This window comes from Astatotilapia calliptera, chromosome 8 (genome assembly GCF_900246225.1).
Source record: "Astatotilapia calliptera chromosome 8, fAstCal1.2, whole genome shotgun sequence".
Taxonomy (NCBI): Eukaryota; Metazoa; Chordata; class Actinopteri; order Cichliformes; family Cichlidae; genus Astatotilapia; species Astatotilapia calliptera.
In genome coordinates this window covers 8411048-8424549 of record NC_039309.1, presented here as the reverse complement: position 1 = coordinate 8424549, position 13502 = coordinate 8411048, and the positions used below count along the sequence as shown (strand labels likewise).

Below are 13502 nucleotides of genomic sequence, written 5' to 3'. Positions count from 1 at the left end.
ATAATCATAAGTTTGCAGTTGTCATAGACATGAATGTCATGCTAACACCAGGTATTCAATGATTTATTTAAACTGTTGGCCAAATGAATATTTCACAGCACTACTGGTTTATTCAGTAGTGTCTTATACTGCCTACAACCTGAGTGAGCAACGATATTTTTAGGAAGCAGCTGCCAAAAGCTCTTTCTTCTCTACCTCATGCAGTAACTCTTGATAATGTGACACATGTTTAGCAAAAAATACTCTTTATTGCGCTTAATTTCAAAGCTGGACTGTCCACTACATTTTATATTATGAGATATTTGCTGTGATTGTTTTAACTACATTTATTAAGCCATTTTATTTTATTTGCTTTATTAAATTTTAGGAGCCATTTAACTCTATATTGCCGATTTATTCTATTATCTTCCGTTTTTCCATAGCATTCTATTTTGTTTCCTTCTTATTTTTTGGATTTTTAAATGGCTTAGACTGCATTTTAAATAAAATACAAACACAGAGATCTTTTCTTTTCTTACTATTTTTCCCCCTCCTCCTTTATTTTGTGTAACTTGCATTACCTTTGTGGGCAGGAATTTTAAAAGGCAGAGTCGGTATAAAAACAAAGCCTGAACTATAACAGACTTAAAAATAAAAAATCTCAGACTTGGTGTCTTAATATTTTTGTGTAATAACAATTTACTTTCTGTTCCTTCTGCAAGAAAACCTATATAATCTCTCAAAAGATGCACATTTTACATTAACTGTAAACACTACTCCCATTTTTTCCCCCACATATTTCAATGCAAAAATTATTCAATATAAAAATGGTTGAATTAATTATACCTGAACTTTATGGTCATCAGAAAACACATTTTGAGAGCACATGAAAGCTAGAGCTCCTTCAGTGTTGGTCAAGTCTTACTGAAACTTTATCAGTAACTTAGTAAGAAGGGTATTTTCAACAGGGTGCTCTACTTTGTTCTTGGGTCAGTGACTAACCCATGTCCACAAACTTGTTTTTTAACTGCATATTACCTGTTCTTCAGTGCAGTATTTTTTTCCCTCTGCATGGGAGTTTATGACATAAACAGCTACACAAGGGAATACCTATTGAGTACTCTGAAATATGGCTGGTGAGGTTTTCAAAGACATCCAAAGTTGGATCAGACTTAACCAGTTTGATTTCCTGCATTGCCCAAGTAGTGAAAACATCCCTCGTGATATGGATGGTGAAATTCCACAGCTAAACGCAGACCATAGATAATGATTGAGTATGTTTTGGTCCCTTTATACTCCCAGATCTTACTCTTCCTCCCCTTATGTACCATTTTTGATTTTGCAAAATGTCCTGAGTTAATCCCAAAGAGGTACACATGCAGTATGAATTTCTGAATACTTCTTCTGTTTATACACCTCTTTATAAATGTGGTGAATAGACTCAAAACTTCATATAAGCTGTAAAAATCTGATAGCTATTGAATTGGAATAATAACATGAAACTGAAAATCTTCATGTTTTGGTCTGTTAGGTAAAACAAGTGATTCTGAAAAGCTCAGCCTGTCCCAATACCAAACTACTTGAAATCTGACTTTGACCCTAGACTCTTAAGAATTAGACTTATTTTTGAAAAAAAAAAACAAACACAAACAAAAAAAATAACCACACAGTAACAGCCCAAATTAAGTGAATTTTTATTTAAATATATTAATGAAGATTATATCCATGAAATAAAATGGACATTAAATGTGCATTCTGGCCGCAAGCAGTTCATGTAAAATTTCTACTATCATTTGTTTTAGTGCATTAGGTCATTAAAAGTCCCATTCTAGGAGTCCCAGTTGGCTTTTCTGTCTGCTTCTGGAATAACAGTCCAGTTTGGGGAAGGTGTCCCAGCAGCAAGCCAGTTGAAGTCATCCACCTGAGTCCAGTTGTTTCGGGCCCGGTCCAGCCCAGACACAGTGAAGTCCTCTTCCAGGGTGGGATAGGACCATGTGAACGGGGCAAAGCTCACTCCGTGACAGTCCTCTATGATGGCTCGGCTGGTGACGTGCAGATACACTTGTGTGTCGGTTGTGTTGTGGGTCCGCAGCTGCTGACAGGGAAAGGCCAGCACGCTGTTTCTGCAATTATCTACAAAAACTGAACTGGACACCGGCCCGCACAGGATCTCACAGCTGTCGATGTGTTTCAGGTGCAGCGTGCTGGGGGAGCCGAACAGATGGACTTTGCAGTTGGTCAGGTGAGTGAGAAGCACATCTCGTTTTTGGATCTCTTCAGCCGTCTTGGTCAGAAACTCACTGGTCATGTTGGAGAAGCCGCACTGCTCGGCGGGTGCTGCTCCATCCACCTGGGTCCTACCTGTCTCTGCAGGTGTGCCTTCATCACGGGGAAGGGGATGAGCATCTTGTGCAGAGGCTTTATCTGTTGCCTTGGTGCGAGTTCGAAAGGCAAACTTCTTCCTGGGCAAAGCCTCCTCTTTGGTCTCAGACAGCGAGGTTTGGAGTTTCTGGAGAGCAGCCTGGGCTTGCCTGAGCTCGTACTGCGTTAGAAACTGCATACTGTCATTCAGAAACTTTTGCAGCTGGAGAGTTTTGGTCGTGGCCTCTTCTAGTTTCTCAGTCACCACAGCGCGCTCAGCTCCGGAACAGCTGGACAGTAGCTCCTCTATACACGCCCGCTCCCTGTTGAAGGCGATGGAGAAATACTCGCCCTTCTCCTCGGCGACAGAATGGCTCTCTTTAGCCTCCTTCCTCCGCTCGGCATCCTCGATCCTTGCCTGGTGCCGCTTCTGAAGTCGCTCTTGTATCCTGGCCGCCCCACTTTCGCCAGAAAAACCACTTTCCTCGTTACCTTCAATCACCGCTGCCATATTGTCGCACTGATAGTTGTGTCGGAAGTGATGACCCTCTTCTTCGTGACTTTCGCAAAGCCAACACACCGCCACCTGCTGCATCGGAGTTTTTAAGCTAATTTTAAAAACTATATATATATTTTTTCTTTTTCAAAGATGAAATAAAACCTGCAATTTAACCACAAAATTATATAATTTCTTCTACATTTGGTCTCTTTATAAGCTTCGACAGACTTCTTTACCTTTTGAACAAAATGAAACAAAATATTTGAAGCCAGTGACTGGCTAATTATAGCAAGTGAGCTTATTTTAGCCTCTGTGTAATAGAATATAGTATTATATTAATATGTATGTGTATTATTAATAAAACGCATTTAATGATACTGCTAGACCAAAATGTTTCTTTCATCATTTTAAAGTAAAACAAAATAAAGAACAGTAAATACTTGAACATTTGCATTATTTATTTAATTTCTTTTTATATTTCCATTCGTTTTATATTTATATATTTCAATGAAATATTTATATATTTCAAAGAACCTTTTAATTTTTTTTTCATATCACCTTCATTTTATCTACCCTGCTCCCTACAGTTTACCCATATTTATAGTGTGGTTTTTGTGAAACACATTACAGATATAGACAACAAATAAATTTAAATAGCATGCCATTTATTCATCTATCGTTTACTGTAAGGTCCCATCCCCCTGGTTGTGCAGATTGAATGAATCAAAAGTAAAAGTAAATAGAGCTATAAAAATGTTAGATAAAGATATGAAAGTAAATATCAAAGTATTAATATGAACAGCACACAGTATCTTAAAGACCATTTACAATAAGTGTTTATGTATAGAAATATGAGGTATTTACACTGAACTTCTTTTTTAAATAATATTTTCTTTAACGTTTTTATAATAAAGACATCACATACAACACTACAAGGTGGAAGAAATATTATTTTTACTCGAAAGTATGTGTAAAATGCGATTGAATTACATATAAAAAAAACAATAAGTGTAATAAATGTAAACGCTTTGCTTTCTTATAAAGTCTGACTGCTTTCTGAATACGAAATAGGCTTCTCAGCAGGCAACTAGGCATACCTGAGCAACATCCAGGTGTGGCACACACAAAGGCCCGCCCTCTACTGTTGGCAGTGATTAAGTGTAATAACGTTTATCCGCTATTTATAAAGACAGAGCCACGTGTAATTATAATTCACATAAGCATTAAAAATAGTTTATTAATTATTTGCGGTTGTTTTTAAGGTTTCGTATTCAAATGCATGGAGCCATATGCAGTCGTTGAGGACCGCTGATTTCGCTGTGTGCACTACCCCAACAACAACCCGTGCGGTGATGGCGAGGAAACCCCGTTGACAAGGCACTGCTTTTTCATGACGGTGAGTTTCCCTTTGAGTGTATTATAATTTTGTGATAAAAATTTCAAGGAAAAAACACACACAACCTCCTTCCTCCCTTCCTTCAGGGAGGGAAGAGAGTTTGAGCGGAGAGAAAAATCTATCCGAGACAGAGCAGGGACAGTGAGAAAAATATATGAGTGGGAGAGGGAGAAGGAGGAGGAGGAGAAGGAGGGGGGAGCAAATTAAAAGTTGCCAAATGGAGATATTGGGTTTCAAGAAGGAGTGAGACAGGAGTAAAAGGGTTTGCCTCTTTTTGAGTCGTCTTTATGTTATGCTAATCGGGATAAATATTTATGGCTCGACGCGGTTTTAGCCCTTTTCGACGGATTCTGGCTTTCAAAATAGGCGTCGTCATCGACGCCGCGGCTAGCTAACCAGCGCAGGCCGATATTTAAAGTTAAAAATGTGGCGGAGCCGCTGAGTTAATGTCCCGAGCAGGACACGGACTGGGGACAAAAGTCCCGGGTTGAAACGCGTCGATTCGGCTATATCGAGGCAAAATGTGACGTTTTTCATGCTGGCAGACGAGCCACATAGAGGACAAATGAAAGCCTTCCCCAACAGAGAAAGAAAGAGCACGTCAGCGACGACGGGCGTTTTGTGCTGCTTGAATGCGATTATCACTCTCTGTCGATTCAGTCTATTTTTGGAAATAAAACTTGCAAGCTGTACATTAGCCGTGTTTTTGTGCGGCTTTAACGGCGGGGACTAGCCGTGGATTTGCGTCGAAGCGCACGTGCTGTGCTGGATTTGCTGGTGGTTGAGAATTTGAGCTCGAAATTAGGCAAAAAATGCAACAAGAAATACGCCAGAAATATGCCAGTTTGATCAAAACTGGCATTAAAGATGCAAATCTGGCGATATCGAGCTAGATCACATTTTTTTAAAGGTTATTATTCTGGCCAGCATAAACAGCTCGTCATTTCATTTTTAATGCAGCTAACATTACAATTTGAGGTGATCGCTTGTAAACGTTAACTTTTTGCACCTTGGATTTAATTGGATAATATAGATTTTTACAGCCCGTATTTGATGCCTTTTTTTGTGAAGTGTTTATGGCTTAGTTTGCGTTGTTTTTGTCTCGGAATCTCGACATGGTTTTCTGTAACAAGTTTCGAAGGATAAATGACACTCGTTTGCTCGACGAGAAAATGTCGTGTTATTTGCTGTGGACACACACAAAAAACAACCGTGATTTTCCAGCGATTTAAATCGCTCAAGCGGTCGTTGTTTTTGCTTTAAACTCCAAACACGGTCCGTGTAAACGGCCTAATTTGTGCAGCAGCCCTGTCCTGTCTTTGTTCTCGCTCAACCAAAGATGGAGGCTCAACGTGGCTCTGCTGTAAAGACAGCCTATGGCATGGTAACAGCCATTTTGTAGAGTTGCAGTCGCCTTTCATGGGAAAACAAAACCTACATTTCCCCAGTCACCTGCAAACACACACACACACACACACACAGAGCAAAATAAAATTGAATGTGATACAACCATTTTATTCACATGCTCTATTAGTGATTAAATGAGTTTTTTATTATTATTATGTGATACAGTAAATAAAGCAGCCACAACCATTTACTTACAGATATTGAATCATTTAAGTGCCATTAAAAAAAAAACAACAACCCCTAAACCCCCAATTATTAAGTAGCACCAAGCTGACTGACTGACACAACATAAAGCCAATACCTCTTTCAATGGAGAGATGAAACCCAGAACATCAACCAGAACTATAATGTATAAATGTTGCAGGGTGGGGTTGTTTACACTCAAATACTCTTTTTCACTCTGCACACTGGAAAGACAACCAATGTGGGACAGCAGAGAAGCTTTATGGGTGGGAGTTTGTCATAGCTAAGCATTTGTAGGAGGGGATGAAGGCCATTCTGTCCTTATGTACTGAATAGCAAATATGTACCCCCCCCCCCCCCAACTTCCTGTCCACACCCCTGTTTCACACTTGAACCATTCTTTTATCTAGCACCTGCCTGCACTGTCTTACGCCCCTTATCTGACATACATGTCCAGTTATGTAGTTCTACTAAATGAAGTTTCTCACTCTGCAGCCCAGCCTTTTGCAGGAAAGAAAGGGTGTTAAATGACTGAGCCCATGCTTCCTGCTGGAAACCTGTGAGTGAAATGTCTAAAAACATGCCAGCCATTTAGAGCTCAAGCACTTCTACTTTAGAGTAAAACAAAAACAAGTTTTTTTACTCCACTGTTCAGTGATTAGACCTTAGCGTGTCCCATGTCCTCATCTGATGGCCTTCCATACTCTTTCAGGTGTCATGGATGATGATGACGATCGCCGTCTTCTGGATATTTTAGGGTAAACGTTATAAGATTATAAAATCTGCACTAAGATTCGAGCTCTTCTTGCCACACCCCGGGCCATACAGTTTTATACTTGTGAATATATAGTTGCCTTTAAAATCAGTGCCACAACTATCTGCAAGATCTGTTTTTTTGGTTTTAAATCTTTCATTGAATAAGGGAAGTGAATATTTTAATGGTCATAAGCACAAGACACATGTAGTAAAGCAAATGTCAGGGAACTTTAAAACCACAGATAGTGACACAAATAAAAAGAAACTGCTAAAGATGTTGCTTCTTTATCTTTTTCAGAGATGTAGATGCGTTGAATGACTATCTCCATGGCAGCAACAGCAAGTCTGTGAGTGACACTTGGAGAATTCAGAGTTTGTCTGAATGACTTCCTTAGAAATGTTCCTTAAACACCAGAATTACCCAAGTCCATTCACTCGCTTGTCTTTTGTTCCTGCAGATTGAGGAGGATGATGTAACAAACGCAGCTTATGGGTCTGATGGATCCCTCTTTGGTAACGACACCGTGAGTATACCTATGATTACCTTGATCCAAGCCAAACCACAAGGACATTTTGTTACAGTTCATCATTAGGAGTGGATGATAAAATGGTAACGATAACTACCAGGGATAACTTTTCCTCAACAGAAATATGAGTAACGATTAATAAAAAGTCAATCGAACTCATTCCGTCCATTTTTTTGACAGACAAGACAAAAGGACGATGACAATAGCTCTACACTGAACCAATCGTGGTTGGAGCAGAGTTAAAGCCATGTCAATTTAGGTCGTCACACACATACACAGCACTACAGAGCACTACGTTAGAAGTGTGAGTGAGATAAAAGAAAAAATGTTCAAAACGTCAGCTACAGCATTACAAAACAAGAGCCCAAGTGTCCAAGACTCTGTTAAAGGGAATTCGGTGTTGTGGAGATATTCTTACCGTTTAAAGATCGACAAAGACACAGAGTAGCATGTTTCGACAAAGGCAGGTAACATCATGAATCGCTTTTAGATCTGAAGCAGTGCTATCCCAGCACAATGCACAGTTTATCTGCAGTTACCTGAAAAATACAGTGCACACACAGTACAGGAGTTTGCAGTTCTAGACACTTGTTTGCGGTATGACAGAAAATGAAGAGGGACAGTGATCTCACAACGACAGTTAAAAATGTCAAATTTAGGCTGGTGATGAAAGGACCTGATCCTCATTACCAGTCTCTGGGCTGTGGACAAACAACACCTTTTCCCAGCTGCACAGGAGTGCAGAGAGACAGCTGAACAAGCGGTGTCATACTTCACTGCCACATCGGATTTGTGGTCAAATCACGCATCTGACCCATATATAAGCTTCACTGTCCACTTCGTTGGAGTGTACTGCACTGGTATTGCCTTTTAAAATGTCTTTACTTGTTGCCTTGGAGCATAAGCAGACCACAGCTGAGTGGATATGTCTGGTTTGTTTATGCTCTGTTAAATTGATAGTTTCTTGAATTTGTACTGAGGGTATGTATAGAATTTTTTTTTTTTGGGGGGGGGGGTGCTATTTATTTGTGTTTGAACAGTTTGAATATATACAAAATAATGAATACCGTTTGGTTTATTGAGATTTTATTTTGTATTAATATCTGTTATTTGAACTAACCAAAGAATTTTCAGTTTGTGTTCTTCTGTAACACTAACAGATACTTCTTTATTAACTTTGAAATACAATATTATATTAGTATTTTATATTCTATAATAGATAATCATGTTCAATTTTTGACAGAAAGCTAATAATATTTGAAATAAAATTAGCCTGATATCTTAACTTGGGCATAAAAAGAAGCCTTTGACTTTGAAATCAGATATGCAGTTCACATGCAAATAGTTCTCCATTTTCTTCTCTCAATACTTCCTTCAGACTGGCTCCAACACTGGCCTCAAAGATGGTTCTTCTACAATGGGTGAATTTGGCGAGGATTCGACCGGGGCAGGCCTCCAACTCTCTAGCAGTCTCTCGTTTATTGAGGATGAACTGGGGCCTGAAACCTCCCCTGGAGGGGTGGATCTCGGGGGAGAGGACCAGCCCTTTGACATCCTTCAGAAATCTCTCTTGGAAGCTGATATCACTGAGCAAACGCTGGCCCAGGAAGCCTTACTGGACTCGCAGCCTGCTCCCACTCTAGTGCAAGCTCCTGTTCCCTTCTCCTCCCCGCTGGTCTCGGGGAACTATGGAGGCGGGGTAGGTGTGGTAACGACTGCAACTGCTACGTTCTCTGCAGGCCAGTTTTTGCAAGGCATGCCGTCACTGCCTAATGGTTCTGGTCAGCCAATCCAGGTGTTGGGTTCTTTTGGTGCAGGTGGCGGAGTGATGACTTTGAGTAGCTTAGAAAGATCACCACAGATCGTGCTAAGGCCAGGTGTTTCTGTAGCTCCAGCAGGGACAACAACAGGGGGGCAGGTGTTTGCTCCCACCCAAGGCCAAGTTGGCTTACCTTTCAAAAACATCCCGCTTCAAAATATCATCATACAGAGAGGCCCAGGAGGGACCCAGACTGTTGTCAGACCAATCCAGCCTAAACCCCTCCAACCGGGGTCTCAGACTGTCTACAGCCTTGGTCTTCAGCCCACTTCCACCACCGTGACTAATGTAGTGAACACTAATACTGCTGCTCCTGCAGGACAGTACACACCTAATGGCTCCATTGTAGTACAACCACCCCTGGAGCAGCAACAAGCGTCTACACTGACAAATATATCAGCCGGACAGTTCTTGCTACCCAGCTCCTTGGCTCTCACTTCATCTAGCACCATCCACAACGGGCCCATCAACCCCAACTCAAATCCCCTAATTACCAGTCAAAACACAGTGCAGATTGTTGCAGCGCAGAACTTCAATGCACCAACAGCTGGTCCACTAATTTTGAATCAGGGAGTAGTAAGCGGGAATCAGGTTGGAGGAGGTGTAACTCAGATGTGGACGGGAGTTTCTTGTGCGAGCTCCACCTCCGTGCAGACACCATGCGCTCCTGGACGTCTGACTCTGGTTGGCCCGGCTACAACAGGGATCTGCAATCAGAGCCAAGCGTCGGCTACTCCCGTGCAGCGCCTTCTAGTGACTCCATCCCAGAACTGTACTTCTCTGTCCCCTTTACCTGGTAATGTGACACAGCAACAAGACTACAGACAGGTATACAGATGGCAGTCTTTTTATTAATTTGCTCTCTCCTTATTTGTTCTCTCTCTAACATAACTTTTACTTGAAATTTTTCAGAATTCTTCATCACCTGCCCTCAAACAAGCACATGCCAGCAGCATCCACGGTAAAAGAGGCGCCAATGGCTTCAGTGTATAATATGTTTCAATATAAGCTGCAGAATTTCAGACTGATAAAGTTGCTTTGTTTGTGTGATCTCTTGTAGCAATCAAACCCATGGTACAGGATTCAATACTAAACTCTGAGGTATGTTAGCTGTTTGTTTTACATGCTTGTGTGTCTTTTTTAGGTGGAACAATCTAATGTAATGACATCTTTGGTTTTTACACTTCCCCATCATAGGTCAGTGCACAGAAGAGGCCTCTGCTTCCTACTCTTACAAAAGGAGAAATGTGAGTTTTTTTGACATGCCATCTGTCCTGTGTAGTTGTGCTTTTGTCTTTCAGTCATTTAACAAACTTGTGTCTTTCTCTGTTATTTTTAAAGGATTTTACAGCAGGTGAGGAAGGATCATGTTGCAGTTCAGACCCCAGATCGACGTCGATTCACTTCAGTTGATGACGCACTCCTGAGACTTATCCCGTACCACGTGTTCCAGGGGGCTCCACCCAGCCCGGACGAGTTCTCCCAGGGTACAGTCATGACAATACTAGATTCACCCCAAGTCTTTTATGGAATTAAAGTTGTTGTTTTTAATAAAAGTAGTGTGTTGTGTTTTGAATTTCCAGTGGATGAGGAATTTGAAGCAGCTGCAACTCAGGTGCTGATGAGGACACAGGGGATGGTAAACAAATACAGGCGACTACTGATGGTGGAAGCTGAGGTAGGTGCACGCGCTAGTTAATGACTAGATGTGAGGGATGTTAGGAAATGCACAGGGCTAACAGCATAACCTCACTCTTCTGTGCAGCGTTTCAGTCCGTCCTCAGAAATGGTGATGATCGACAGGACTTTCAACCAAGAGGAGCGCAGCACCTTGATACAAGACAAACGCATGGTACTAGTGGACCCAGGTAAAACAGAATTGGAGTGAATCCCATTGTGAACTAATATTCCCTTTTCAGTTAACTTTGATTTAACACTTTGCCCTGTCTGGTTTGTAGACAGTTTCTTGGAGGAGTTCTGTTGTGGGACGAAATCCAAACTTTTCCAAGTCCCTTCCCCGCCTCAGCCTATATCCAGCTATAAATGGAATGAGTCAGAACAAGGCTCTATGGAGCCACCATACAGGACAGACTCCCAGCCTGGTTATGAAGACCCAGGAGGGAGTGAGCCTGTAGGACCTGGCTCAACAGAGAGACTTCATCCACCACACTTCGAAAGCAAGAACGTGCTGGAAATGAAGAGATCCCAGCAACTCTACGGACCCAGCGGCATCAGCAACAACAGCCTGATTGCTGCCAATAGTTGCCCCCATAATAAACCCTCACCTTTCCCAGCATTGTCAGGAGGCCCGACAAACTACCAGGTGTCTCACCACCCTGTGCAGCCTCCATATACCCCTCAGCTCACCTCACCCCCTCACCCTGACACAGATTCTGCTCTTGAGGCGGCAGTCAACAGCATCCTGGAATGTTAAGATGTATAAACCATATTACACCCAATGTATGGTTTCTACTTCTTTTTTGTATGTGCATTTCTTTTTCTTTATGTCCCCTGTGTGAAGAGAGGCTAACTCTTCTTTCAGGTCTGTGTTCTTAGTGATACACAGCCATGTAGCATGTACGTAGTTTGCCTTGGGTTATTTTAGAGGAATTTTATGTTGAAGTCAGTTAGTCTGTAAAGGTGTTACGTGAACACATGCACTTACAGTTACCTATAAAGACCCGGGAATGTGTGCAATGCAATGTACTAACAGATGCAAAATGTTCTTTTGTTTATTTTACAGTGGTAAGGTTTGCAACTGAATGCAAGAGTGTCCCTCTCTTCACACACTAGTTAATACTTTTTGCCAGTTTATTGTTTATTCCCCACCCCACTACCTATGCCGAACAAGAGGGATGAGGAGGAGGGACTCTGTGCCTAATTGTAGGTTTTTATATGGAAGTGTTTACATGAAGAAGCTCTAAATATCAGAAAATCCATTTATTTCTGTTCTTTCTACATCTAAGCACGCAAACAGTTGCTTTTGTACAAGTAGTTCATGGTTGAGAGGTGTAGATCTCCTCACATCTAAGCTCAGTAGAGATACCTTCAAACAGGCAAGTTGCACTAAACATACTGTGGCCTATTTCAGGAACTATATAAACACAAGGCTTTAGTCAATATGCGGTGTATGCTGGGCTGAACTGGATGGACACGTCAAAGAGAACCAAAATCTTTTTGCCTGCTTTTGTGTTTTTGGCTGCCTGTAACAAGGACAACCTCTTAATCACACTAGAAGCCAGTTAAACTAGTCCCATTGACACATATGGTAGTGTTACAGTGCTTTTTTTGTGCTTAAGTCACCTTTTTCATTTTCTTTTGTACCTTAAAGGTATGCAAGTCCCGACACAGACACAGGACATATCTGTAGATCTTTGCCACCTTCATCATTTCACAGTGAGTTTGTGTCTGTGGCGCTACGTCCTCAGATTGAGGAAGAGATGTTAAATTTGCTGAACTTTTTTTTTCTTTTAAATGACATTGAAAGAAACAGGACTGTTTTTGTTTGTTGTTATGTGTTCCCCAGCGTTGAGAACGTGACAATACTGTCAGCAGTTTAAATGACCCAGGAGGGTCATTGATTGTATGTATGTTTGTTTGCCTTTTGCATATAATTATATATGAATCATATCTTTCTCTCTATGCTTTACTACCCTGACACGTCAATGTGTGTGTGTGTGTGTGTGTGTGTGTGTGTGTGTGTGTGTGTGTGTGTGTGTGTGTTAATTGGCAACCATACACACTGATTTCCTGTAGTTTGGTAGTGTGATTGCCATACTTTTGACTTTATTGCCAAGCGTTTTCTTAGTTCCCTGGGATAGTTTTCTCACACTTTCGCTCTTTTCCTTCTCAGCAGCACAACCAAAATTATTAGGAGAGACTGTGGTCTCATCCAGAATCCCCGTCATTTGTCTCACCAGCTCTGTGGCTAATTATTTAAAAAAAACCCTGTAGTGTTTCCTCTGAACTCAGAATGATTATGTTTTTGTTTTATTAAACCAAGACTTAAAAGTCCTAAATAATGTCCCTCTACTTCTGTTTTTGCAACAACACAAAAGCCCTGATTAAATGCATTAAATGCTCTCAGGGTTGATTCTGGACAGCACCACCTTTCTCCTATGAGCATGTATGTGAAATATGCTTGCTAATAGACCACACAAACAGACTGAAGGCCTTTCATATGGGATGATAGAAGACCCTTTTTTAATTTAAGTGCCAGTGGCCATGGCAGCCTGCCTGCATCTCTGCCTCAGCTCTTGCAGACCTCTTCTTTCCGAGAAAAACTGGGCTGTTTGCTTTGAAAGCAAATCTCAAATGACAAGTGAGGGTCAAGTGAGATTTTGCATTTGCTCCTCCAAGCGACTGCTGCAAGATTTTGTGCCTCTATAGCACTTATATCTACAAGGATGTTCACTTTAGGCTTTCAAAGTAGGGACATACCCAGTGTTTGTAAACCATTGTGTTATCAGAATGCATATCATGGTCTTGAGAGCCTGGTAGGAACAAACTGTGCTTTTTCTCCCCTATCATCATCATTTTTTTTTTTTTTTTTTTGTGCAGAGATGCGTTTTCTGC

The 13502-nt window shown here is 41.2% G+C and overlaps 2 protein-coding genes across 6 annotated transcripts; one reads left to right on the top strand and one right to left on the bottom strand.

The window, feature by feature from the left end:
- Positions 1 to 1656: 1656 nt before the first annotated feature.
- tbcc (tubulin folding cofactor C) lies at positions 1657 to 2945 on the bottom strand. The gene has a single exon (XM_026177626.1). It carries the CDS (start codon positions 2933 to 2935, stop codon positions 1808 to 1810), a length of 1128 nt encoding a protein of 375 aa, XP_026033411.1. The 5' UTR covers positions 2936 to 2945; the 3' UTR covers positions 1657 to 1807.
- Positions 2946 to 3796: 851 nt separating this feature from the next.
- Positions 3797 to 12941, top strand: bicral (BICRA like chromatin remodeling complex associated protein). 5 transcript variants are annotated; one of them, XM_026178257.1, is made up of 13 exons: positions 3797 to 3999; positions 4102 to 6384; positions 6538 to 6583; positions 6880 to 6928; positions 7040 to 7105; positions 8487 to 9755; positions 9840 to 9888; positions 9988 to 10028; positions 10125 to 10174; positions 10269 to 10414; positions 10511 to 10605; positions 10693 to 10795; positions 10886 to 12941. In XM_026178257.1, exons 3-13 carry the CDS (start codon positions 6543 to 6545, stop codon positions 11359 to 11361), a joined length of 2385 nt encoding a protein of 794 aa, XP_026034042.1. In that variant the 5' UTR covers positions 3797 to 3999; positions 4102 to 6384; positions 6538 to 6542; the 3' UTR covers positions 11362 to 12941. The 5 variants fall into 5 exon arrangements, with proteins under 5 accessions (XP_026034042.1, XP_026034043.1, XP_026034044.1 ...); XM_026178258.1 differs by having other exon boundaries at positions 3797 to 4235; positions 6321 to 6384; XM_026178259.1 differs by having other exon boundaries at positions 3797 to 4235.
- Positions 12942 to 13502: the final 561 nt, after the last annotated feature.